Source organism: Venturia canescens, chromosome 2, assembly GCF_019457755.1.
Source record: "Venturia canescens isolate UGA chromosome 2, ASM1945775v1, whole genome shotgun sequence".
Lineage (NCBI taxonomy): Eukaryota > Metazoa > Arthropoda > Insecta > Hymenoptera > Ichneumonidae > Venturia > Venturia canescens.
Window position 1 is genome coordinate 5753464 of NC_057422.1, and position 27677 is coordinate 5781140.

The 27677-nt window shown below is 42.0% G+C and overlaps 1 protein-coding gene and 4 long non-coding RNA genes across 15 annotated transcripts; 4 read left to right on the forward strand and 1 right to left on the reverse strand.

Moving 5' to 3' along the window:
- Positions 1-185: 185 nt before the first annotated feature.
- Positions 186-26656, reverse strand: Lrp4 (LDL receptor related protein 4). Of its 3 annotated transcripts, XM_043413169.1 has the most exons (22): positions 26530-26656; positions 23610-23837; positions 22910-23233; positions 21103-21356; positions 20812-20995; positions 20569-20698; positions 16798-16907; positions 16501-16663; positions 15223-15379; positions 14905-15133; positions 14339-14658; positions 13152-13524; positions 12711-13028; positions 12051-12626; positions 11280-11495; positions 10904-11187; positions 10019-10813; positions 9607-9944; positions 8786-9251; positions 8443-8698; positions 6755-7173; positions 186-4506 (listed from the first exon to the last, which is right to left on the reverse strand). In XM_043413169.1, exons 1-22 carry the CDS (start codon positions 26654-26656, stop codon positions 4354-4356), a joined length of 6420 nt encoding a protein of 2139 aa, XP_043269104.1. In that variant the 3' UTR covers positions 186-4353. The 3 variants fall into 3 exon arrangements, with proteins under 3 accessions (XP_043269104.1, XP_043269102.1, XP_043269103.1); XM_043413167.1 differs by having other exon boundaries at positions 12051-13028; XM_043413168.1 differs by having other exon boundaries at positions 4366-6209; positions 12051-13028.
- LOC122407147 (uncharacterized) lies at positions 10626-12188 on the forward strand. The gene is made up of 4 exons (XR_006260160.1): positions 10626-10759; positions 10832-10969; positions 11165-11487; positions 11693-12188. It is a non-coding gene; the product is annotated as an uncharacterized lncRNA (long non-coding RNA).
- Positions 12421-14453, forward strand: LOC122407146 (uncharacterized). Of its 2 annotated transcripts, none has more exons than XR_006260159.1 (4): positions 12421-12531; positions 12861-13072; positions 13947-14069; positions 14313-14453. It is a non-coding gene; the product is annotated as an uncharacterized lncRNA (long non-coding RNA). The 2 variants fall into 2 exon arrangements; XR_006260158.1 differs by lacking the exon at positions 12421-12531 and adding an exon at positions 12599-12714.
- LOC122407145 (uncharacterized) lies at positions 14525-15940 on the forward strand. The gene is made up of 3 exons (XR_006260157.1): positions 14525-14678; positions 14917-15128; positions 15248-15940. It is a non-coding gene; the product is annotated as an uncharacterized lncRNA (long non-coding RNA).
- On the forward strand, positions 15973-27580 carry LOC122407144 (uncharacterized). 8 transcript variants are annotated; one of them, XR_006260153.1, is made up of 11 exons: positions 15973-16253; positions 16517-16949; positions 17246-17486; positions 18081-18312; positions 19938-20500; positions 20579-21384; positions 22511-22624; positions 22922-23149; positions 23296-25217; positions 26343-27119; positions 27341-27580. It is a non-coding gene; the product is annotated as an uncharacterized lncRNA (long non-coding RNA). The 8 variants fall into 8 exon arrangements; XR_006260151.1 differs by having other exon boundaries at positions 26343-26663; positions 26876-27580; XR_006260154.1 differs by having other exon boundaries at positions 26343-26663.
- The last annotated feature ends 97 nt before the right edge of the window (positions 27581-27677 follow it).

Genomic DNA, 27677 nt, shown 5'->3' on the forward strand with positions numbered 1-27677 from the left:
CCCACTCCTAGAACTTTATCGAAAAAACTTTTCTGCGACCTTGAAACTGGAAAACAAGTGCAGCGACGAGAAAAATCATATCTTCCAAAATTCGCTCGACACACGTACGTATAACCTCTCAAGAGAGAGACTGAAAAGGAGAAAGGGAATGTTCAAAATGGCGCTAAAAAAAATATTCGTGCATATTACACGTAGGATACAGAATATTTTTATTTCAACGTCACGAGGAGGTCGCGTGACGTTTAAATATACATATTAAACAATTTTCTAAAATCACTCGCAAATTCCTATACAAATATTACAATAATATCATGTTCTTAGAGCTAATTAAGTAATCGTGTTTATCCGTATTTTGAATATATATAATTTACGTTTATTTACACATTCATATCGTAGTCTACTTTATTTTTCTCTCCATCCTTTCTTTCGTTTTAGACTTTTATTTATCTCCTTATGCTCGAAGTAGTTTCTTTGACCTTAACGACGAGATAAAAGTATACGAGACATATTGAGAATCCATCCATTTGGGTCTTAATTTGTGCGATTTGTGCACACGATTTGGATTGCGGTTCGGAGGGATTGGAAGGAGGTAAGGGGACAAACGCCGTAGTGAGATGTATTAAAATATACACGTGACGGGATTCCGTGCCGTTCTAACCACCATGTTCGTTAATATCGATATACGAAGTGCATCGGCTCAAATCGGACGACCAGAATATAAAACGGTCTCATCGTGTCACGTCGATTAAACTTCCATATATTTATTTAAAGTGTCTGCGAAATCGAACTTCTTTATTTGCGTTTGATAAAATCGTGCCCTTTCGCTGTATATGATCGCTAAAAATTTATCTTCTCAGCCAAAATTTACAATCGCAATAATTCTCGATCATAGATACTTTAATCAAATCCACATACATTTTGAACTTTACAAACATCGAAATTCATCATCCGTTACAATTTTTTATTCAAATCGTCCATCTCGCGGATTCCTCGAATACAAATTTTCACAAATTTTCGTCGAAATACACGCAAAACGGTTCGTACGCTCGTCGACGTGAGATTAGCCAGTTTCTTGTGTCGATTTCATTACACTCGAATGTCGCAAAACTTGTACCGGACAACCTTGGGTGTAACTGTTTTGCAATACGTTCCTAATGTTACTTCAGAGAAACGGATATAACCGTACGATTCGTAGCTGTAATTACAGTAATCTTTATATCCTCGTCTCTCGAAAATCTAGTATTTATACTAACAGAGAAAGTAATTTATTTAATGTTCGTTTTTAAATAAAAATTGTGAGACCGACGTTCCGACAAAACTTTATGCCCGCGGGGACACATTTTCGCATGTTCTCATTATCACAAATGTACACCAACAAAAAATACATTATGCCAGATAATCATTGTGTTACCAAACTTTTGGAGGTTATGGCAAACGAAACTAGAAACATTGAGCGGTGTTGTCATGTTTTTCTTCAAGCCTCATTGTCATTTTCCATTCCGTACAGTAACCACGATCTCTCGCGCAGCTTCTAAACATTACATTACGTACACAAACGTTTCACACGCTGTTTGGGCACTCGGATAAAAAAGGTGTTTCAAATTTTTTTTTTCTTTAATTTGAATCGAGCTTATGTTGAAGTCACTGGAAAACAGAAAAAAATATTGACTTGACATTTATCCCGGAAGGTTTTGCTGCGAGTGGCGAGTGAAAGACTTCTAACCTCGCCCAAAAATTGACGACCGCGCGTCCCAGTAATCGAAAGATAGCGTGAAAATCAAGTGTACACTGATTCGAGAAATCAAAATGCAAGAGTAATGAAAAGCCATGACAAAATATATTTTCTTCTAAAACGATCGAAAAATTAAAATGAAATTTTTTTGCCTGACGAACTTGACAAATCTCATCTCGTTTAGAGATGAATATTTACTTTTACTAACATTCACAGAGTTTTTTTGAGTGTTGCGATCGCTTGTTCGGTTCACCTGAGCATCGAACTTCGCAAGCTTCGCTCCTCTTGTTTTTTACAACGATTTTCAAATTTTCTATCGGAATGTGTATAAAAATTGTGCATTTGACAAAAATGCGTTGTTATCGAGCATTTTCTCATTTTATATGATTCCGGAATTGGAATGGAACAAGATGATTTTACGCTCTTTATTAACGAGCGTAGATATATTCAGATTCAATAGCACTTTTCAACGAGCCCGAATGTTCGAATTAGCATGAATTTCGTTCTAGTAAACAGGGATGAAAGCTGTGCGAATGAAAAATCACTGAAAACTTCATTTCCCAACGAACGATCTGTCAATAAAAATGATTCTTGAGAAAAAATCTTCGCTCATTCGACAGGAAAATAATGTTCGATTCATGATTTTTCACTCGTATTTTCTTCGATCTTTCTCAGCAAAAAAGTAGCACGATTCTTCGACATTTTTGTTACGATATTTTCGTCAATTTTTTTTAATCACCCACACACTTCAACACACACATGCGCTCGCACGGCCAACCGTGATCCGAACTGAATTCCGACGATGGAACCGCTTGTTGGCGCGACGGACGGACGGACGGACAGCTCTCGGGAATAATCGTTTTGTCTTCCAATATTTGTATATATACTCGTGAGATTGATGCCACAATTAGAATCACTCGATTGTGTTCGTTCAAACTCTCGAATATGTTTTCATTAAAAATCCGTTTTTCTTGATATTCGTGTATTCAATTTTCTCCTCATGCGAGCAAGTCCCACGCAAATGCTCCCGCAGCTAGAAACAATGCACTCGAGCATATATTTGCACGTGACTCATTCCGAACACTCGATCATCGAAGAAATCTTTCATTCGGAGATAAACAATGAAATCGGGCATCGCATAAGCGATACTGAAAACGTTATCGCGTAAATCTGAAATGTATTCATAAAACAGTTGGACTTCAGATTTCTCTGTTTTTAGTTTTTGGTTGTCGCGACACTCATTTCATCTGAGCGTAAACGCAACACACGTCGATGTTGCAAAGCGATCGAGTGTGTTTCTTTAACGAACCACCAGAGCGCCTCACAGTCAATTTGTAGGTTATGCGTATCTCGCGATCTCTTTTAGTCAGTTTTTATCACGTCGTCGTAATTGGGGATATTTTTAAATCGTCGAATTCGAGTCAGCACTTTGCAAGCATTTCCATGTATCAGATCAAGGAAACAATGAGTTTTCTGTTATTTTATAAAATCAGGCATTGCTTCCAATCAAAAAAGAAGATAACTGCGATACGTTTTTCAGAGCCTCTAATGAGAAAAACATAAATCGCTACTCGTGTTATCGCGATATCAACGCGTATTTATTTTTTTGCTTCATATAATTAATCAAGTCAATTGTAACCGAGATCCCAATCAGCCCCGCGTGAATTTGAGTCAGGCCCGGCGATTTCGGCTCCACTTTTCATTACAAGTACTTTACATCTTTTATCGTTTTCTAATACTTTTGTTTTTTTGGTGTTCATTCGTTTTACGTTTCGAATTTACCCTCCGTCTCTCCCTTCCCGTGCGATTATTCGTATTATTCCTAATACCTCGCTAAGCACGGAGTCATTGTATTTTCGTTCCTCCGAATGTTTGTCAATCTTTTCCAAAATTAGACGTTCCGTCGTCCTAGACCGGCTGGGACAGTAACGATAAGAAAAATAAAAACAAACCAATCGCGATGAGAAGAAAGACAAAATGTCGGCAGCTTCCGGCGCTGCGACGTATACTCGATCCCGTATTCAACGAAATAAATGATCACTTCGAGAAGGTATGGAATTTAAAGAGAAAAAATATCGTGTAGCTCATAGAAAAAATATAGACGCATTTATATATATTTATATATATATATATATTGTTATTTTAATTGTTTGTTTTTAATTTATTTACTTTTTTATAAAAATAGGCGGGAAGTTTATCGGTCGAAATGCGTTAGGCGCTCGCCTGCGTACCGTGTCACTACGTGTTATAGAATGAATCAAGGAATACAAAGAATTTTTTCACCGTTTTCTCGTCATACAGTATATTCTCCATTCTCCTTCATGCCCATTGAGCTTCTCTGTATTTTCAACAAATTTTTTTCGGGTTTTAATGTTCATGCTTATTATGGTTTACCTTTCTATGAAATTTTGACGTTTCTTTGAGACCATGTTTTGGCTCTACTTCGATCTGGATGTTGAAGGTATGAAAGACTCGCAGACCAAGATGGCACGCAAGATTTTTCGAGCTCCATCGATGCCACGTTCTCAAAATATCACTATCGAGTATTTCATTTGTTCGTTTTTATTCGGTTGTTTCGGGTGCTTGCTGCTGCTTTCGCTTATATTTATTTCGTTTTCGTATTAACCATTGAGATGCGTTATGTGAGTCAGAGACGGCGAGGACTCCCTCGGGGTGACCGACGGTGCTCGGCTGCTGCTAGGGGTCGCCGAAGGGGGAATCAGTGAAACGACTTCGGGACTCGAGGTCGGCCCGTTATCCTCGTACACTCTCTCCTATAATACAATTAATTATTTTCATTTTCGTTTAATCTCCGATCTCCTGTATACAAACATTTCTCTGTCTTTGTCTATTTCTCTCTCGCTCTCTCTTTTTCTTTTCTCATAAAAGTCACTTCTTATAATTCATCCTCGCGATTACTCCACCATTGTTTTTATGGGCGTGGTTCAACCGTTTAGTTATCTCGTTCTGCACGATCGAGGATTTTGAAAACTATAAGTATTCGCACCAAGGTCACTCGTCAGTCGTATGCCCGATCGTTTGTTATCTTTTTTATTTTGCTTTTCTCACACTATAAACGACATTGAACATCAGCCTATTACGACGATCGTTGTTTGTTTTTAGGTTATAAAGTCCATGTAGTTTCGATCGTAAGTTAAACTTTTTATCGTCCACGCTCGCAGTAGCTCGCTCTTTGTCCTCTCTTTTTCTCACTTTTTTCTCATTTCTTTATTATCTTATAAGTCACACACCTATGCTGGGTATCCACTAAATGAATGATTATTTTCATTTCTCGTTCTCTCAACAAGTGTCTTCACAAACAATAAACAGTCACATGACGGTCGCACCCCTACTATGTCTATAGTATCAATATCGACGCAGATTCGGGTCGTTCGTCGTTCAGCGACGCATATACGAGAACGTGAGTGTCAGGTACGTAACACGAAAGAAGCAATGAAAAATAAACGCTCTTTCACTCTCAAGTATAATAACATTTCTTCAGCATCGTTGTTTAATTTTTTTCGCACGTCGTAACGCGTGCTTTTCTTTTAATCATTTTTTAATTTTCTCAAAAAATATTGTCGCGGTTATATCGAGGCCCGTTGATGTTTTTTTTTTTTTTTTTTTTTTTTTTTTTTTTTTTTTTTTTTTTTAATTTTTTCACGCGCGCAGCAGCATTTTTCTCGACGAGCCAATCTCCCAGTTGCAAGCACTTTTCTCAATACAACTTTGTCTCGATTGCGAATACAAAATGAACGAAACTGACAATTGGTTTGGATGAGGTAGTGCAATTCGGAAAGTTCCAGTCTTTTTTTTTTCACGTAGTATCTCTTAGATTTATGGTACTCGGAATGAATGAATCAAGTTGATTCCAAACTCACACAAAAGTAGGCCTCAAAAATAGAGAATATTGACAGATCGGAACGAATTTTTCGCAAGGCTAACTATATATACTAAAAGGTTCTTTCTCACGCGGTTTTCAAATGATCGGACGACAATAAATCTGGTACGATTAATATTTCAGTTTCGGACTCGTTCGCGGACGTTAGAAAAAGTGGGAAAATATTTGACCCCCTCGTTGTTGAGCCATACGGAGTGATAAGTCCTCGCGAAATCGTTTCATTTCTGATTTGTACTACCTTAACCTCACTTTATTGTTGGCAGGTTCTCTCGAGCAAGGAATTTCGTAATTTCTCTATCTACTTTGGCGTGAAATATGCTTTTTGAGTCGGTTGATTCGGTACGTCGAATGCGATGAAGTGTTTTAAGCTGCGCGTCGAATATTAAGCGTATAAACCTTACGGATCGTGTACGGAACGGTCAGAGTTGACGCGCGGTCGCGTTAATAGCATTGCTCTCGATCGCAGTACACGAGACTGGTTGACTACGTCGTCTCGGTAGTCTCGTTCATCTGGATAAAATGGAGTGGCAAGTGCTGTAGCTTGATCGGGCATTCGACCTTCGATGGATTGGCTCTCTGCCGAATGTGTACAGTCCCGGGCGACGTTCCAATCAATAATTCAACGTTTTTTCCCGGGAAGAGATGAAGAAACAAAAAAACACAGACACAGCGTAGCGTTAAGCCGGGGCTCGTTCCAACCACCCCTTTACTCCACCATCTTTCATTATTAGCCATTTTTTAACGAGACAAAAATCTACGACGTCATTTTCATCGATGGACCACAAGATTATTCGAAAATATAAGTAACCTCGTGGACTCGTATTTTCTTTTTTTTCGGCGGAAACAATTTTTTTTTTTTTTTTCTTTCTCTTTCACTCAAATCACGACTGCTCACCGAGCACGGTTGCAGAACCCTTCGAATTTGACAGTTAAATCGATGACGTCACGACGTAGATACGTGCCTCTTTAAAAAATGAATTTTTCCCACATACACCGAATGACGAACGCATAATATTTCAACAGAGAGAAAAGAAACAGAGAGAACGTGTGTTTATACACCTATGAAGAGGAAGGTACACGTAATAGCGACTATTAAGGTTGACAATGCAGGAAAAACGTACCTGAGAACTGTCGTATTTGAGACGTTTCCATATGAAGGATTTTTTCTCCTGCTGAGGATTACCCGGAGCGACGTCAGCTCCGGAGGCGTTGTAATTTGGATTCGAGAACGTTCTGACGTTGCGTCGACTCGCGTACTGTCTGTACTTTCCCTGTCGAGCTTTACGTTGGCAAAGCAGAATGATGATTATTACGACGAGGACTGCAGTGAAGGCCAACATCGCTACCACCGTTATTATGACAGTCCTCAGACTGTATTTTTTTTCCTGATTGGATTTGAAATTTTTGAATTTGTCGTCTCCACCGCGGTTGTTCGATCCGGTCGCTATTTCCGGGTACTTGGGCTCGTCGTCGTCCAGCTCTTCTGCGTCGGGGTCGTTCTCACTTCCGGGCTTACGGAGCGGCACTTGTTTCTTAGCAACTGCACAGAGCAAAAATCGTTTCAGCTCCAAGTTCAAGCGCGGAAGGGGAGGGGGTCGACCTTGCAAAGCTTTTATTTTTTTATTCCGATAAAGATAACAACAAATGTGAATCCACCATTTTTCGATCCATCGCAATGTCATATTTACTAATGAAATTTTTTTTCCCTCAGTGCACCTTCAATCCGATGGCAACGCGACAAAACGCCGGCGACTACACACCGAACGACTACATGCCAACACGACTGTACACCGATGCGACAGAGGACCAAATAATGCCAGTCTATTATAGTTATACAATGAGAGGGAACGCTGCGATGAGAAAGAATGTTGTGAAAAGTAGGGTGAACCAATCGTGTGAGAAAATGATCGCATTATTATGATTTGTAATGATATAATATCGTGTGAATCTATATTACACGGCTGGCAAGAGCTTAGTACTAAGCGATCCTCGGATTGATATAGCCATCATGCTGTTAAGGAGGGTGGCTACGTTCGTCAAATTGATAAAAAATTGATCAAATTTGGTGATAATGTTCTTCAACATCAAGTGCGAAGACACAATTTTTTTCAAAATTTTCTTCTGCTTAGTTATCGAGTAATTACGCATTAAAGCAGATTTCTTATGCCCGGAATGTATACCTATATATATGGAAACGCTATGCTTATACACGTGAACTTTAGTGATCAATAACTCGATAACTGTACAGAAGAAAAATTTTAAAAAATTTGTATTGTCAAATTTAACTCTAAAGAATATGTTCACCAAATTTTATTAAATTCTTATCATTTTGAAATTTTTTATGTATTTTACATGGTTTAGCATGGCAACATTGTATCGTCCCTAGCCACCCTCCTTAAAATGACTTTCGAGCCAAAGAGGCAAACCCATACTTGTAATGGTTGGATTTTTGTACAACTTCGTTTACGAAGGTAAACAATCCTGTACTTGGCTCATAATATCTTGTGTTGTAAACAAAAAATGTAAATTACGGAATTGAATAACGATGTGTGCGTTTGCATTGTTATGATATATTCATGATAATGATTATGATGATAACGATGTTGATGACAGAAATGAATGCTTATTTGTGTTATTGTCGTTTAGTCGCATTGGCGTTTAGTCGCTCGGCGTTCTGTCATGGAGCCCAATTCGATGATCGGAGGATCATTCGATCGGAAAACTCCTGGGAAGCTCCCCAGCCTCGTTTGGTCAAGCGACAACTAGTGGCGGGGCATTTTTCCGGTGCATCGAGGAGTGATTTACGAACCTGTGGAGCATTTTGGATCCTGAACGTCGGGGCACGCGCACTTGTAGCTCTTACGAGCGAAAAGGCAGAGGTGGCTGCATCCCCCGTTGTCGATGGCACAAGGAGTCCAGCCGGTTTGTCGCTCGACCGAGATGCTCTTGAGGTCGGTCATGAAGCCCAACGAAGTGCGTATCGGAACACGGTTTTCCCCAGTTTCCTTGTCCGCCCGCTGTATCATCTCGAGTTTCCAGTTAGCCCAGTAAATGTGTTGACCGTACTGAAGCACAGGCGGGTTGACAGTTTTAGTTGGATTTATGAAAGAAGAAATGATTTTTTACAGGAAAATGAGTGTGGTGGTGTCTACCTGGGTGAGACCGAAGGGGTCGATGAAGCCACTGACGAGAGTGACTCTGTACCGTCCGTGAAGGTCGGACGTTTCGATTCTGTCTTTCAGGGAATCAGCCCAGAAGATTTTCTTGCTGGCGTAATCGATGGAAAGGCCATTAGGGAAAGCCAAATCCGTTGAGACGATGGCTTTGGGGTTAGAGCCATCGAGAAGAGACCTCTGGATTTTTGCGCGATCGCCCCATTCCGTCCAGAAAACGTAGCCCTGCCTTGGGAAGAGAGCCAGTGATCTTGGGTCTTCCAGACCACTGACTATCGTTTTTTGACTAGTTCCATCAATCCTGGCAACCGCTACGACTTTGTGCTTCATGTCCGTCCAGTAAAGATTGTTGGCGATCCAATCGACTGCTACGCTGAACGGAGAAATGCTCTCGGACCCGGTTATGATCGTTTTGACGTCGCTGTAATTTCGCATGTTTACGGACCTGGAGGAAAAGAGAAACTTGCGGTTATCAGCTGAAGCGGAAATCAAAATGTCGTAGAAACATCCTCAAGCGCTGAGCTGCGTTCTCAAATTCTTTGGAACTAAATCGTCCTGGCACTGGGAGGAGGCTGCTCGCTTGGTGTCACTGAGAACTTGCCAACAACCAACTGATCAACAGAAATTATGAGGTTTGGCAAACTACGAATTTAATCGGTTTTTTTTTATCACGAATGATGAGCTAGGAAAAGACTTTTTTTGTAGTGCAAACGAAGAAAATCAAATTGGAAGTCTGAAGAATCGAACGAATCAAGAATCGATACGAACGGATTGAATCGTAGGCAGTTTTGGGTCCATACTTGATCATGAATCCTTTGTCCCGAGCGCTGATGGTATCGGTGTAGAGAATCTGTCCTCGTGACCAATGAAAATCGATGGACAAAGCACGATGGACATCGGTAACGGGCAGAGCAACTTCCCGCATATCGGGAGTGTCGAAGGAAATTCTGGCGAGGCCTTTTCTCGCTGCGGACAGTAGAAAATTGGAGGGAGTCGTGTTGCAGGTCTTCTTGTCATCGTTGAGTAAGATTCCACTGGGGCAGGCGCAGGAAAAGCCTCGTGGATTGCGCAGGCAAAGGTGGGAACAGCCGCCATTGTTTTTGCCACAAACGTTGTCGCTCAGTCTCGCGTTCTCGATCTGCGGACCGAAAAAACATGGTAGAAAAGAGCGAGCAGCGATGGACTTTTATCGCAAGAATAATCGACACTCACGTTGACCGATCGAACGTCGAGAACTCCGTCGAGCTTGCTGCTCACGACACCCAAAACGAGTCCGGACGTTTTGTTAGCTCTGACGAGCCCCTGCGAGTGCCAATCGCTCCAATAAATATATTCGCCCATGACAGTCAGGCCGTAAGGATACGAGGCGTTCTTGATGACGATTTTCCGATTTTCACCATCGAGATCCGACGATTCGATGACTTTTCTCTTCGCATCGGTCCAGTAGAGCCTTTTCTCCTCATAATCGATGGCCAGTCCGTTAGGCCAGACGAGATTGTCGGCGATGATGGTCTCCCTCTCTTCACCGTCCATGTTGGCACGCTCGATACGAGCGTTCAAACCCCAGTCCGACCAGTAGATGAAACCTCTCTCATAATGCAGGACGATTGCGCGAGGACTGTCGAGCCCCGACCAAACGAGGACCTTCCGATTTCGCCCGTCGAGCTCGGACACTTCGACGCTATTGAGACCCGCGTCCGTCCAGTAAATTTTTCTCCCTATCGAATCAACCACGAGGCTGTCGACGGTGTCGATCCCCGTGTCGATAATCGTCTCGACAGCGCTGCCGTTAAAAAACGTCTTTTTTATAACATCTTCGTCCGGATCCGACCAATAAATTTGGGCATTCCGAAGATCCACGTCGACGCCGCTCGCGTTCTTCATAAACGGAATGGGCACCGCTACGTCCACCGAATAATCGACGTCCAGGGACAAAACTCTGATGTCTATGCGGTGAGCAAAAATTACGAATTTGCTGGGCATCGTTGCACAAGTTTTTCCATCAGCCTGAAAATTAAACAAAAGATTCAGAGATTCGAGATCGCTTCGATGAAATTCTCCCGGCAGCCCGAGATCCGGGGGGAGAGCTGAACGAACCTGCAAACGGATCCCGGTCGGACAGGCGCATTTCATGTGACGAGTTCTCCGGGCTACCAGACACAGGTGAGAACAATTTCCGTTGTTCGGATGACAAGGATTTTCGGAAGTTCGCCGATTTCGATGGAACGCTCGAACATCCATGAGACCGGTTATGCCTGATCTCACGACGGTCACGTTGCCACCGGTATTCTTATCCGCCCTGTGGATACTCAGAGTTTCCCAATCTGTCCAGTAAATCTTGTTTCGATGAATCACCAGGCCAAACGGATGCGGCAAGTTTCCTTCAGAGGGCAAAATACATCATGGGCTATCATCACTTCGAAAAGGTGTTTCCGGGGAAGGACAAGAAAATGAGACTTTCGTGCCATCTCACCCATCAAGACTGTCCGGTTCTTGCCATCGAGATCCGAATACTCGATACTCTTCGTGCCACCGTCCGCCCAGTACAACCGCTTCTTATCGAAATCTATCGCCAGCCCATTCGGCCACGTCAAATTCGCACCTATGAGCACTCTTCGTTGACTACCGTCCATCGAGGCTCTCTCAATCTTCGGCGTTTTGCCCCAATCGCTCCAATACATGTAAGCAGCTAAAGTCACAAATCGTTTCATCATAATATTCGCGTGCAAAGTAGAAAAAGAATTTTTCTCAATTGCATTTTCCCGACGTTCGTTCTACGACGTTCTTTGAAACTGAATGTTCGCCAATTGCGAGTTCGTCATTCGAGTATCTCGCCGTCATGAAAAAACTAACAGAATTTTGTACAGTTCAACTTTACTGTTGCAGGCGGAAAACATTTTTCACGGAGAAAAAATTGGGCTCGTTTCTCAGCTGGTTGGAGTATCGAAAAGATAGATTGCGAGGGGACCAACTCGAGTTCCTCTTTGGCGAACCCTTGCAGCAATTCATAGAGTTTTGCTTTAACGAAAATTTGGAAATGGTACCAGGCTGCGCTCCGTTAGAAACGAACTCACGAAATAGTTGTCGCGATTCAACATTTGCAGATTCCTCCAATAAGCTAAATTTACAACAACGTTTTGGGTTCGAGCTTAAAAAATCAGTCATCAAACAGCTTCAGTAAAAAGCCAAGAGTCGCTTCGCAACTTCGAAAGGAAAAAGCAGGGAAGTCAGCGAACGAGCTTACATATTGGATCCACGACGATGTCCCTCGGTTTGTCGAGTCCCTCGTACACCAAAAGTGTCCTCATGGAGCCGTCGAGATTGGAGCACTCGATTCTGTTAGTTCCAGCGTCGGTCCAATACAACTTTTTGCTGATCCAGTCCATGGCCAAACCAGCGGGTGATACCAAATTGTGATAAATGACGAGGCTCTGATTGGTTCCATTGAGATGTGCACGGCTGATCGAATTAGCTTCAACGTCGGTCCAATAAATGGTATCCTCGTTCGAGTCCCAAGTAAGAGCAACTGCACTGGCGACGTGATCGACTGGAATGACCGTGTCGAAGGCTCTGGTCGTTTGATCGATCGGTATCATCCGGAGATCACGTTTCCTCGCGAATATAAGAAGATTGTCCGCAGTCGTGGCGCAGTTTTTCCCGTCTCGTTTGATCTTGAGGCCCACTGGACAAACGCAACTGTATCCCGCGCTGTTCGGCAGACACATGTGAGAACATTTGCCGTTGTTGTCACCACAGTGATTAGGAAAATCTGGTTGTCGTTGAGGATGATAGCTGTGAAGATCTATGGGGAAGTGGAGGCCTGAAAACGAAATGGCGACAGAATCGGTAGATTTCCACGTCCGAAACCCGATTGAAGTGTCTTTATCGTGCTTCGTCTCTATACCTGAGTAAATAGTCTTGAAACCTCGTCCGTTAGCCTTGTTCGCCGAAGAAACACTTTTGAAATGCCAATCGGTCCAATAGATCAGGTCCTCGAATACGGTTATGGCGAACGGATGATAAAGGCCCTTGCTAAGAATCTTCTTTCTTCCAGTGCCATCGAGATTGGCGGATTCGATGAAGGCAGGCTTCGCATCGGTCCAAAATATTCGATCGGTCGTGTAATCGATCGTCAAACCATTCGGCCAAGTGATGGAAGTCGTCACAATCGCTGTTCTGTCCGAACCATCCATATCCGCTCGTTCGATCTTCGGATTCGATCCTTAATGTTCGAGCAAAGACAAAAACATCGATTTAACCTTTGTGGTAAAAATTGTTTTATAAACTTCATTGAAAATCGTATTTCCGGTGGAAATCGATGCTGATGTTCCGTCAAAATTCTTACCCCAGTCGGTCCAGAAGACGTAGCCGTAATGCGGGTGCACCGCTATCGCCCGCGGCTTTCCAAGATCGCTCGATATCAAAACGTGACGAATGTTCGTGTCAAGCGTTATAACTTCGATTCTACTGGTTCCAGCATCCGTCCAAAATAACAAATCATGAATCCAATCGATCGCGATCCCACCAGGCATGTCCAGACCCCATCGCAATACATCCTCAGGATCGCTCCCATTTATGTACACTTTTCTTATTACATCCATCGAGACATCCGACCAATAAATCACTCCGCGTTTGTAATGATATCCCAGAGCTATAGCGTTGTGCAGACCCTTCAGTATGGGCGTGTGCTTCGATTGCTTCGGTGGACCCAGAGTCATCTAAATCAATCAAAATATCTGCTTACTCAACTCCTCATCGTTTCTAATTTAACGCTTATCCATTGTGCTTTTCCATATCGCCAGAGTATCAGCGTTATATTATCGAGTTTTCGTAAATCCATACAAGGCGAGATCAGACGGGAGGAGGAGCTCGGGCACAAAGGAATGCAATAGTTGATCACCAAAAATAACGTAACAGTCGCCAAGTGAGGAAAGAAATTTTTCCACTCGACCCAATTCTTTATGCTCACGAGTTTCATTTTGAAAATTCAACTTCCTTTTCGTCTCACTTGACCTTCTAAGTCAGCGAATTGAGTTTTTGAATTGATATAATTTTTGTTCATTTTATAAATCACATTTTGGCTACCACGATTCATTGACCCGACTAGAATTTTGTTTAATCTACAAATTTATTTTTCCAGTATGAACGAGAACTCGGCAAAACGGTTCAGCAGGCAAAACACCGTATTCCAACTGAGTTCAATGAAATCTGTTCGTTCGCATTTGCCAATGGAAAGAATCGTTGGTATTTTTCTACGTCACGCGTAAGTATAACGCTTTCTGGTTGAATGATTTGTATGGATTCTGTTCGAGGGACAAATCTCAAGTCGAATGAAATTGGTGTCGAGGAATCAAAGACTCAGTAGCAGAATGGCTTCGAATGGGCCGGATTTTGAGTCGAAATTTCTAAATGATTTTCCAAGCTCCATCCGATGAGGAGAGAACTCGAGCAGAAGTTTGTTAAAAAATCATGCAAGGGCCGACAATAATTTGACTTTTTTTGGTAGTTCTCAAAGTTTTTAGGATCACTGACCTTCCTGATGTCCACGCGATTCGTGAATAGCAGTTTGAGATTAGCACCGATGGCTTTACAAGTTCGGAAATCCGGTCGCAGCACGTAGCCGCGCATACAGCTGCACGTGAAAGATCCCAAAGTATTGTTGCATAGTTGACTGCAAACCGGATCCTTTTCGAATTCGCACTCATTGACGTCGTGACAGGTTGCGTTATCGGGACCGAGTACAAAACCAAACTCGCAGGAGCAAGTTTTTTCATTGTTAGCTGTCAGGATGCATTGTTGTGTGCAACGGTCCGTGGGCGTGCACTCTCTTTTCGTCGGACAATCTACTTCATCTGAAAAAACAGTGGCATCGGTGAGCTACTTTTGATGTTCGCGTTTTTTTGACAAAACTCCATTCTATTTTCTAATTCACTTTTCATTCCGGATGAAAATGCGTTTCTCTATTGATTTTTTACTCCAATTTATCATTATTTGAATATTTTTATTCATTTTTTTAAACAATTTTTATATTCGTTCGTCACTGCTCGAAAAAGAGCATGGCCATTGGAAAATTATGAATGCTTGTCGTTGAAAAGTACCATCTTTTTCAGGACAGTCGGGAAATCCGTCGCAAACGTGCTTTTTGCTGATACAATAAGGATGAAAATGATGAGTCATGGCATGGGAAGGTCCAGCGATGGAGATAGTGTCGTTTCCCACCGAGGGTATCGCTTTGCACAAATACTGCGTGACATCGCAACTGAAAGCGCACAGTTCCTCGTCGTCCCCATTCGGACAATCCATCACACCGTCGCAGACCCAGGTACGCTGTTGATTCAAAAATCATTTTTCGTATTTTTCTCCATTTCAATGATCGCGACGTTGTCGCGAATTCTACAATATTAATGTTTACTAACCGGGACGCAATGACTCGATTCACAGTGGTACTCGTCGGTTGGGGAACATGGCTTCGGAGTGAGGTTCTTGCAGGGTGCCATTTCGTCCTCGCCGTTCGGACAGTCTGATTTCCCGTCACACATCTTGCTCTCACTGATGCATTCCCCATTGGCGCATCTTGAATTCAATTAAACGTGAAAGAAAATATAATTTCTTGAGGATTTCCAAAATCGGCCGAATCCTGCAATGTCGATGAATGTTCGATTTTTAATCGTTTCAATTTGCTCGTTTATTTGTACTCGGATTGCAGAATCTTCTCGGTCTTTTTGAAACCTTTCGCTGTAGCTCGCGATGTCCATTCTACAAAGTTAGGGTAAGAAATTCGATGACACGAAACAATTTCTTGTCGAATTAACAAATCGAGACGAGCAAATGAAATTTATTGGTTTAACCAAAGTTTCGTTGGTTCAACGATGCTCTCCGTCGCAGTAGGAAATCGTCATTGAATAAGTCAAAGAATTCTGGAGTGGGCGAATAAACCGAATTTTTTATTGGGTCGACGAATTTCATTTTACACGCCACGATTAATCGATCCTAATTGACTGAATTTCGGTCTTGATGGCCTTTGGTACGGTCTACTGGTCTTCGTACCAAAGAAAGGGACATCGGCGTCGAACACGAATCGTGACAGGGACCAGCGGAGACGTACGATGAAGTGGAATAAATGAAAAAACTAGCAAAGAGGCAAGAGCCTTTGCATCAAATGTCCATTGTGAATTAACATTGAAGAAACGTGTCATTCTTGAGAGAAAAAGAAATAATTGATTTCGCTGGGGTTCTTTGTTTCAGCCGATTACTCGAAAGTTCAATCACACTCGGCGATGTCGAGCTGTCACTCATGAAAATCAGCCCCCAGCGATGCATATTTCGTACATGAATAACGGATGCTCAATGCTAATTGGAACAGCATATATACGAACGGATGAAAACAGTCAACGAACGAGGGTGGTAGAGAAAAAAGCAGGAAGATTGAAGTGCGTGGCTAATTGGAGTAAGCTCCGAGCTCGGGGAGCATTATTTCGAACTGAAATGACGAAGAGATCAACGCTTCTGTTGGCTTTTCATATTTATCCTATTTTGGAGCACCCTCCAGGGGCAATACTCGTGCTCCGTTGACTGCAATTGTTTCGCCTCTATTTTTATGCCATTTTCATATTTTCAAATTTTTCACTGAACCTTCACAAATAATTATTTTAAATAGTACGTTTTGCTTTGATTTCGAATGTTATAATTTTTACCTGAAATTGTTGTCAGGGCAGGGCTCAACGGTATTGGGGCAGTTTTCCTCGTCGCTTGCATCGCCGCAATCGTCGTCTCCGTCGCATCGGTACTCAATCTTTATGCACCGAGGTGTAGCGCACTCGAAGTAATTTTCTCCGCAATGAACATCTTGGAATATTTCTGGGGAACCAAGCGCAAGACCACCCGTTCAAACAAGTCGAAAAAGTCCTTTTCATGACTTTTTGAGCGATTTGACAGATCCGGACTCATGAATTGTGCACGATTTTGGAATTTGACTGGTTAGAGAAACTCACCGCATTTCGCTTCGTCGGAACCATCACGACAATCGTATTCACCGTCGCATCTGTACTCGTTCATGATGCACATTCCGTCCGGACAAGTGAATTCATCTTCTTTGCATTTCCTGAAAAAATGCACGAGCCACCGCTATAGTTTCCATACGGAGGTGTATGAATTAACATTTCATTATTTGGTTTATCCAAATTTTTATAAATTTCAAGTCGATTCTCAAGCTTCGTAGAAGACACGCGTAAAAATAAACTCGTTGATTTACAAAATTTATTGTTGGCTCAGCAAATTGGGACAAACGAATTGGAATTTCTTGACACAATGCCCAACGAAATATCGACCGTTCCAAAAATGCTTTATTACACCAAAACGAATATTCGCTGCAACGATAAAACATTTTTCCAAACGTATTCAACTACACATTTCGAGATTTAACCACAATTTTATTTTCAGTGTTTCGAACAAATGAAAGAAAAAACGAAGACGAGAAATATGTTGCCCACGCGATGGGCTTGGAAAAACAATGCTGTACGCGAGATAGAATGAGAGGAGTGATCATTCATGCTGCAAAAGTTTCGCACACCTAGTGAGTGGAGTATTAATTTCCTATGGAGCAGCTATATCGGGTTGGATGTCACCCGACACGTACACCCTTTGTCAGCTACGTGTACCCTATTCATTGCTTCATTCAGAGGTAAGTTAGAAGAGAGTAGAATAACAGGCACGGTCTTCCGTGTCGACCTCATTCGACTGAGCCCCAGATGGTCACTTTTAACGATTCGAAGAAAACGGTTGACCATTGGGTTATTGACGATTAATGGAGCATCCACTTCACCCTGGAGTTCGACGATTTTCGACGAGCTTCGAGAAACAACCATTAAGGAACTTCTTTCTAGCTCGTTTCAATAAAAAAATTCGATATTGAATTAAATCGACGAAGTTTACGATGATTCCATAAAAAACGATTCATTTTCCACGCTTATTGTACTAGTCGTTGATTTTCCAACTAGCAGAAATAGTTTTGAGTACAAACCAGAATTCCATTTTTATCTGACTCGTGTCTCGCGTACTTTGCTCGCATGTCCTGCGATTTATTAGCTGCGACATCCTGATTTCCTGCTCTCTCATTCTCTACTGACAAACGTTTTCAATAGTAAACCTAGAAAAGCTATGACATTCGTTTCTCTGCAGGGGGAACTGGGTGTTTTCATTCTTTCGTGATATTTTGCTGTGCTGTAAGATTGATGACTGATGTACAGATTTTATTCTCTTCTAATGTTTGTTATAGCTAAAATTCGAGTGAACGAGCACGATCCCCCAAATTTTCGACGGAATATGTGCTCTCCGAAAAAATGGACCCCTCCGCAGTACGGTGATCTCATGTACCAGATGAAGAACTACCCACCCTGCCTCGCAATCACATTTCCTAGCTCAAATTACCCCACAGCAGATATGCTTCAGGGATCAGGGGAGAAAAACAGAGGGAAGCTGAATGAAAAAACTTCCAGGACAAGACTGAGGTAGCTTTGGAATAATTTTCCAAATACGTTGCATATCGAAGGATGATTTTTTTCATGTAATTTTTTCAATTTCAAGAATCATTATTTATTGTAGATCTTATCTTACATTGAAATCGTGGACATTAAATCGTCTACGAATTCGAAACGTTCTTCAGATAAAAATTCAACGAAATAGAAATATTTGAGATGACTTTGTATTGCTCTGAAATATTGTACAGTCGATCGAAAGCATTAGAAAAAAAAATTACGAGACTCGGAAGACTTTCCCTTCGAATATACGAGCGCGAGATATACGAGAGCGTATTTGCTGCTCTCCCCTATGCAAGTTTACTGGCACGACCTCGGTTAATGTATTAGTCGACGACCATCAATGACCGTGAACCGGAGATAATGTGTACAACAGTTGCATGGAAATAGCCATGCACGAGTGAATCACACTCGTTGCGTGTGAGACGTAAAGCTGGAACGGCGTTTGTTTTCATGCTCCAAGACCCAGTTATTCTAGCCGAAAGAACATTTTTCATCAACGTCAAAAATCCGGACAACGGTGTATCGAAATTGGAATCTAAATCTATAGTTGAAAAGAAATTAATGCGCAACATTCCAATAAAAACTTGACAGTCGTCTCGTTCTTTTTTTCATCTTTTCTGTGCACCAAAAAAAATGACTAATTCAACAAAATTTCGGTCGCATCAAGAAATCGTAATCACCGAAAGAAAACTTGTTAACCCAGCAACAAACTGGTTCATTCGAGCATTCGATTCGTTGGCTCGAATGAAATTTTTCTCGTTTGATCAGCCGAAGTTTTATGGAATCAACAGATTTAATGTGCCCCCAACCATTCATTGATCCAACGAAAAAATTGATCAAACTACTTTTCTTAGTACAAAATCAATGAAATCAGTTTTTTGTTATAAGCAACTGTTCACAAAGCACAGTTTCACATAAATTTTGTTCGATACTAGCAAAGAAAAAATCGATCCTCGAGACTATGGTAACTTTCAATGGCAATAAATCGATTTCGAGCATTCACGAATTTGTAAGTGGTCTTAAAAATTCAAAAATACCAAAGATCCTAGTGAACGTTCCATGTAAAAGGGCTCTCGAAGAAAAAAAAACATTAATATGAAAGCTGCCAAGAAGATATGAGAAAAGAAGTTCGAAGACCAATATACTAAAATGTACACGCATGCATATACGTGTGTACACAACGAACGAAGAAATATACCGTCAACAGGAGCGGCCCTGTAGCCCACAACATCCAGGTGGTCGATACCACGCGCCACCAACGCGCAACCATTACCGGTTGCTTGGCAACCTACCTCCACGCCCTGGATCACCCAGAAACGTATATATACATCGCTCCAATCCCGCGATCCCTCCCTCGTGTAGCTTTGCAAACCCCACGGGCTATAACCCACCTTTTCCGGGTATTTAATTCCGACAGTATTCCTGGCTACGGATGTCTTGTGTTCGTGTGAAAATCTTATGTACACCATAGAGCCAGGCTTTCGGTCGAGCTAAGCTCTGATTGTGGGAATGGAAAAGTTACAGATTCTGCAGTTTATTTACTTGAGAATGTTGGTCACACGAGTCGTCTAAAGAGATTATTTTTTGGTCAACAGGTACTCCGGGAGCGACGCATGGGGAGTCAAAAATCACGAGAGGGTCGTCGACGAAAATCGATCTACCGAGTCTGTGAATATGGACAAGAGCATCGAGATCGCAGAAGGAACTCCAAGTGCGAACTACATTCACGATTTCATCGGCCTTACTGATTGAAAGATTTGGATATTTATAAAGTGGAGAGAAAATATGTTTTGGTCGGTACACATCCACGATTGATTCTTCTCGAGAACACACGAGGCTGAAAAGGGAGAACTTTTTCTTCCGGGCAAGAAGTCAAACGTGTCGTTAAGGGCCGACGCTTTCGTATGCCTGTATCATCTTGATCTATAGCGAATTATGATATAGATATTGAAGGATGTATGCTGTGTCGTAGGGAAGACGAGACGTGGGCGAAAAAATCTCAGCGTGGGCAGCTGATACTCCGACATCAAAATAAGTCTCCTACAGAAGGAATGCCTCTCGACAATGGCGAAAAAATCGAATTACAGATGCGTATACGACCGACTCGACCTTTATCATCGAGCAATATCGACTCTGCTATCCGGAGCTTCGTCGAGGGGTATGAAATCACTCGTAATTATCTGAATAACTGCCAATTTGTCGTATTTTAAAATAAAAACCACTCACTTCTTTTCAGCGCAGTCTTCTTCGTCCGAGTAATCCATGCAATCGTTGTCTCCGTCGCAGAGCCAGGCCCTCTCGACGCACAAACCGTTTCGACACTGAAACTGCTCCTCCGTGCAATTCAATCGATTTCCTGCGACAAAAAAGCCACCAGTTTTGCAAAACTTGGAGAAATTGAGCAACCTTCGCTTCTCTAGCCTCCAAAGAATCTCTCTTCATGGCAATCAGCCCGGTAGAGGTACCAACCGCAAGGCGCCTCGTCCGAATAATCTCCACAGTCATCGTCACCGTCGCATATCCACGAGTCTGATATGCAATGCCCGGATATAGGACAGCGGCGATTCCTTTGCCCGTAACAATTTCCGTTCGAGTTTCTCTCCTCCAGTACCTCGTCGCAGTTCACTTCGTCCTCGTTGTTCTCGCAATCCATCTGACAAACGATAACCGAACATTTCATAAGAGGATTCCTCGCATTCGAGCTAGAGAGATCGTCGTCGTACGAGAAAAATGAGTTGAATGACACGAAAATTTCGGCACCTTTCCATCGCAACGCTGTTCCATGCTGACACAAATGCACGAACTAGAGCAAAGGAAATAACCACCGAGGCAAATCCATCCGCAGGGTGCAACGAAGTCGGTGAAATCGCTTTCATCCTCGAGCTCCTGTATCAGTGTCTTTTGATCAGGCCCGAATCGGTCAGGATCAGCTTCACCGACCGGCCCTACACCGTGACCACGCTCCAGGCCATTGTTGAACCTCGAACGATCGGCAACCTCCCGATCTTCGTATCCTGCTCGCAACAATTCGAACATGCAACTGTGAATATACGCTGAGAAAAAAGTGTTGTTAATCGAACGAAATTTCATTTGGTTGGACGAAAATCTCAATCAATTATTTGTTGAGTAAACTGAAGAATCGTTTGCCAAATCAAAAAACGCTTCGATCCACTTCATTTTCAGCCAATTAAATAGGATTTTGAATTCGACGAACACCATTTTATTCTCAGTATACAGCGAGCAAAATTTCCCAGGGCTCATCGTTTCACAAGCTTTGATTCATCAGATTGAATCGTATTTACTCCGCGAATGGATTTCCTGTCCACGGATTTAATCGGGTTCTTGCCTCCATTGAGACTCGGTCATGAATACAGGAGCATTCAATCGAATCAAATTTGCGGTGAATGCATGTGCAGTTCACGGAATCACGGATTTTTAAATTACAGTCCAATTTGCAATTGCATCAATTCTCATCTCCGAGTTTGAAAATACTTTGATTCAATCACTCCGTGAAAACGCTCGTTACTTAATCAAGTAATAAAAAAGCTTCACGGAATACGATTAGAGTCGTGTAATGGAAACGGGTCTTGAAGAAGATCACGGAATGATGGTCGACGGTATTTATGAATTGTCAGTTCACTTGGAAAATAGACACAAATGGCTTTGCTTTCTCAGAAATAGAATTATTTGTAATTTGAACCTCCTTGATACAATTTTCTCACATTTCAGTTATTTACAAGGAAAATTTGCTTCTGTAGTTAAAGGGAAACTCGGAGATGAGTTCTGATTGCTTTTGTGCGTCATTAAGCACTTGTCGATGCACTCGTTACTCGTATTTTATGTAGGAGTATACTCGATCGAGTCCCATATGAATTTCCTCGAATAATCCCTTCGCGACGAATCAATGAGCCGGAAGCGTGCACAGGTTCATTTGGGTGGTAAATTATCATGCAAACTTTGCACTTTTGACTCGATATATACGTGTATGGATAAGATATTCTCAAAATTGGAATTATGCTGGTGTTGTTTCTTATGAATGCTTGTTTCTCCGGCTCGAATCGTCCAATTTGATTTGATCATTTATGACTTTAAACTTCAAAGCTTTTCCAAATGACTGTTCACTATTGAAAGCCGGATTTTTAACATTGTGTTTTGCGAAAAATTTCAGGTAAATGCAGTTGTTGGTGCGCTCTGGGAATTGAGGGCAGCTGGAGGATCAATCCCGTGTGCACACTCTTACGTTCAAAACATTTTCCGGAAAAGGAGGAAAGCGTTTGCTCAAGTAACAAAATTTTGTAGTAAGAACAACTGGAGTTTGGGGGTTTACCAAAACTTTTGTTGATTCGACAATGTTTTCCCTGTAGAAATAAACATTTATACAAGTCAACAAATGAAGTGCTCGAATGAGTCGAGTTCGGGTTAACGAATTTCATTTCGTTTGTCACGATTATTGATTTCGCAGAAGTTTTGGTGAATCAGCAAGTTGCTTTTCTCATCAGTGACTGCTCAAAGAAATATTGAAAAAATATTATTTTTTGTACCGATTATAATTGTCACACTGAAATACCTCCGACCGCAGATGAAGCACCGTAAACTCCACCTCGTCCCCGGCCACCGCGATCAACACCGCGTGACATTCCACCTGTACGTCCTTGTCCATAAATCCCGCCGTTTGAAACGGGTATACGCATGCCATTTACCGGTGCGCCATTTCTGTAACTGGGAACGTCACTCGGCTGATGATAGTCCGAGGGTTGTCCGGGTATTCTTGGGAACATTCCCGGTGTCAGGTGGAAAGGATTACGAGGTATTTGAGCCGGATTACGACTCCAAGCGCCGCTCTCGTCGTGCCCCGTTTGATAACCACCCCCATGAGACTCGTGGGGATATTCTGGGGAACAAATGAGCGCAAAAACCTGTCACATCAAGTAATATTTCTGCTTTTCCTTTCAGCGAGAAGAAGCAGCAGATTGGATTAATAAACTCGAGGGAAAAGTCCACTCGTTCTTGTTTCAATGGGCTAGGTGAAAGAATACTTTGAGGGTTTAAAGTGGTAATTCAGGATTAAATCGACTTTATCACTTGGCAATAAGGATTCTTTAGAATATGGATTCCGTGGATGCTCGAACGAGATGCAACAGCGAATGAATTCTGGGTCACAAGTTTTGAGAGACCGTTCAGATGAGAAACAATTACGAATTTATTCATTAATGAAGAATACATTGAAGATATGTCGTCTTTTTGATTGAGCTCGGGTAAGTTCGTACCTTCAGGATGTTCAGGCAGATCGAGATGTCCCAGTGATTTCTCATCCTGCCTCACATCGTTCCTCGTATCCTGAGTATTTTTGTCCCGAGCGTGTCCAGACATCGCCGTGGTGACATCGAGTACCGGGCCGCTTCCTGTTTGTCTCAAACTTCCGCTGCCATACATTTGCCTGGCAGCACCTCGGTTCACTGGAAGATGAGTCGATGTCTCGACGCACATCGCGCCTCCTGATCAAAATTGTTATTTTACTTAGCAAAATTAGAGTTCTACTGCGATGTGCTACCAGTGAACTTGAAGTGTTCATTGAATTTGGGGCTTTCATCTCTTTCTCTCTGACCCTGCCAGAGATAAAAAATTTTTCAAACTCTGCATACCGAAATAAAAGGCGTAACGAGCCTTCGTCGAAGTACGATGTGAAAGGCCCTGGACGAATGAATGTGCGAATTAAAAAAAAAAAAAAAAAAAATCAGCAGCCATTTTACACGTGGAGACTGTATATTGGATTCAGAGTTCTTATTTTCGTCAATCGTCAAACGGCATGCCTCCTACATATATTTGCAAAGTATTCTGTGCCTCAGGGCAAAATAATCTTGAATTTCTTTCTCCCCGAGGTGTTTACTGAATGTCCATGTCTTTGATGTACGACTCTACACAAAACGAGTGTATTTTGCATATTCATTTCGATAGGCTTCTTTCATAGCGTTGAATACGAAAGAGGGTTGGAACTTTTCAAATGCTACGCTAACGATAAGCAGTTCTACGAACCATGTTAAATTCCCCAAAGAATTTTCTTCCTGTAGATGCATAAAAATAACGATCTATAGTCTAAAAATAGAACATCTGAGCGTCCCCATTCACGTATTCGCGTTCAAGGTATATGCAGTGGGTGTGCATATATGTCTGCGCTTCAATTGACGTTTTGTACGAAGGAGGAATCCGTGTCACGTGTTCCAAATACAGATATTTATGGGTCTACGGAACGCAGGGGAATGTCAAATAAAATTTGAACCCATAGAATGTCCATCGATCTTTTTTCACGTTTCATGTTGAATGCTCATTTCCCTCGATTAACTGAGCCTTTATAGCGAGGGTATTGCATAGAACTTGACCTACTGTAGACGACTTTAATCTTGAGTTTTTGAGGATAGGAAACGGAGCTGATTCTGCAGCTCCTAATCAGGTCCACGAAAGCCTCGCATTTATTTGGGGTTTGCTCCATTCATTGGACTCCTTTTTTCTGATTACTTTGTGAAGGCTCAGCTTTACTGCTGCCTAAGGGGGTTGCTTTTTTCATGAAAATTGTCTTTTCTTTTTCAGGCCTGTTCCGCCGAAGCAGCGAACCGAGATCCTCTGTGCTATTGGGCTGTGAACTCACTTCGAAGTAGTTGAAACTGAAAACTTGGTGGAAGCCATGCACACCGTCGAAGTACGTGGATCCATGGTCCAAGTTTGATTTAATTGACGCTCATTTTACCAGCTACGTTGGAAACGGTGTGGGAGCGGATGATGTAATGCGATGGTGTACCTCGGGTGCGAAATGGGTAATGGATTTGGAAAATTCATTGGACAGTCACGAATCCATGAATGACTGGAGACAGCGCGGAGGCGTAAGGAGCTTTCATTCACTAGCCGAACGCCTGCGCCTCGCTGCCAATCGATATACTCCGTTGCACACACCCTTTCACAAAATCAAAAGAAAGACAAAAACGAAAAGAGGAGAAAGGGGAGAAGAAAAATTGACAGAGGGCTGCTTTTAAGTGGCTGAGACGAGATAAGGCTTGAAAAGAGGCATGGAGACATTACCAAAAGACGTAGAAACTAAAGGAAACTTGAATCTTCCATATTGACTCGATACCGTTGTTCGAAATGGTGCTGATTGCCGATTCGATTCAGACGATAACTGACCTTTGTTAAATATTCGATCGTACTCGACGGTTTCGCACAGAGATAAAGTTACTCTATGAGAACAAAACAAAAGATGTTGCTGTTGAAACAACCGATGATTACCAATTGATGTCCTAAAATTCGTTTCTTCAACGTCTTCATTTTTGTAGTCAGAGATTTTGGGTTTAATCAACGGTTCAGTAAAAAGTTACACGAATTCTGCAATTCTTTTATTTCCTCTGAAAGAGTGTGTACACAAGAAGCGATGGATATTATTTCGAGCGGAGATTTTAACTTTGTAACAATTTTATTCATCGATCTTATATCTGACGAGCGAAGAACTGCAGAAACTCGGGACTGTTTATGCCCAGAAAACATTGAAAAAGAAAATAATGAGTAAATCTTTTGTTGGATGCATTTGATAAGAAAAGAACGTGTCTGATAATCCCGTTACAATTTTTATCGCGATTTTTATACGCGTTATCCCGCCAAACAATCTTTCCTATTCACAGTATCATTCGTCAGTTTTATCAATTCTCATCTCCCCAAAACCGGGTACAGAAAACATCCACGTAATTTCCTTGCCCTCAGGGAATTTTTCAATCCCAAGATAAAATCGCGATACGGTTCGCTAGCCTTCGTGTCATTGCCAATTGATATTTTCCAACTTTAGAAAAATTTGATAAGTTCAAACGGTCTGAGCCTCTGCTATTTTTTTCATCGTTACAGTCAAACAAATTTTCGAAAATGTTCTTAGTGCGATATGAAATAAATGAACGTAAATTTGCTTTCTCGACCAACCGTCCTTTTCATCAACCATGGAAAATAATGCTTCATTGAATTTATAGATGAATTCCTGGAACTCAACGATCACGGGTATAAACTGGAGTCCCCAGAGAGAGGGAGAGAGAGAGAGAAGCTGGAACGTTTCATCGTACGAACGGTTGCGCATGAAAGTTTGATAACTCCATGGAGACCTGGACTCGCATCAGGATCATAGTACATACAAAATTCTATATGTATTCATACACTGACCTGTCCATAACGAGAGGATGATAAAAAGAAGAGGCATGGGTTGTTTTATAGTCCGGGCCATCAGGTCGTCCGCGCTCGACCTCATTTTTCGAGTGCTCCAAGCGCGAGGGTCTCGAGTTTTCAACATCGATCAGGTGAGAGAGCCCTCTTCGAATCTAGCTCGCGTCTTGCGTCTAAGCTTTTGTCATCCAGCAATATAAACTTGGAATAAATTCGTGCTTATTCAACCATTGGCTCGTGAGACATTGTCATCCTGTTGATTGCTCTCGATGAAGCATCGAATGAAAAGTCACTGAGAACGAAAACAATCACTAAAATCGCACTGTATTATCAATTCGCTCGTCAGGCTCGCCGTTGACAATTAAAAGTGCAGATTCTCCGGCCACCGAGTTTCTTCCACTCTGGAGCTTGATTCAATCACATTTACATCTAAGATCATAAATGCTGATCCGAGGATCGAGGCGAGGTAGCCGGATATTAACAGCCTGTTGTAGAACCGAGCTACGCAATTTTCCAGCACGTCGACGAGAACTCTCAACGGTTTCCAAGCAACTAGTGCATCGGACCGAATTTCCGCATTTTTTTTCCAAGTATCGAACTTTTTCCGAACATCGTATGCTGTCAAAGTTGTCTTTTCTCTCGTACCAAACTCGATTAAAGCAGATAAAGTCTTTTCATCTCTGCTGTCGTAAGGAGAGCGCAACACCCTCCGCACGGGAAGGGTTGATGCGATTCCTCCTTCGTGGATTTTTCTCTAATGATTCGCCTACATATTAGTGCCCCTGGGAGTAATTTTTATAAATTATTTCAGCTCGTTTCATCAAAATAATGTCGAGTTAACGCGTTTACACGATTATCAGCGGAGGGCGAGCGCTTATCAACTTCAGCACATGTGCCACCGAGGGTTTCACGATCCCGACTGGAGGGTGTCGACGAGACTCGTACAGGACCGGGCGACCGACGCAGAATCTAACGCGCAGGAGTCGTAAAAAGCTGCCCCGATACTATATATGGAAATAGATATTCAAATATATATGAATATTTTTACCAATGTGTTCGCGTATTTATAAGCAGCCCTTAACTTTCAACCACTCTCTTCCATGCATTTACCACCCTGTTTACGTTGTAACCCTCCTCTCACCGCTTAA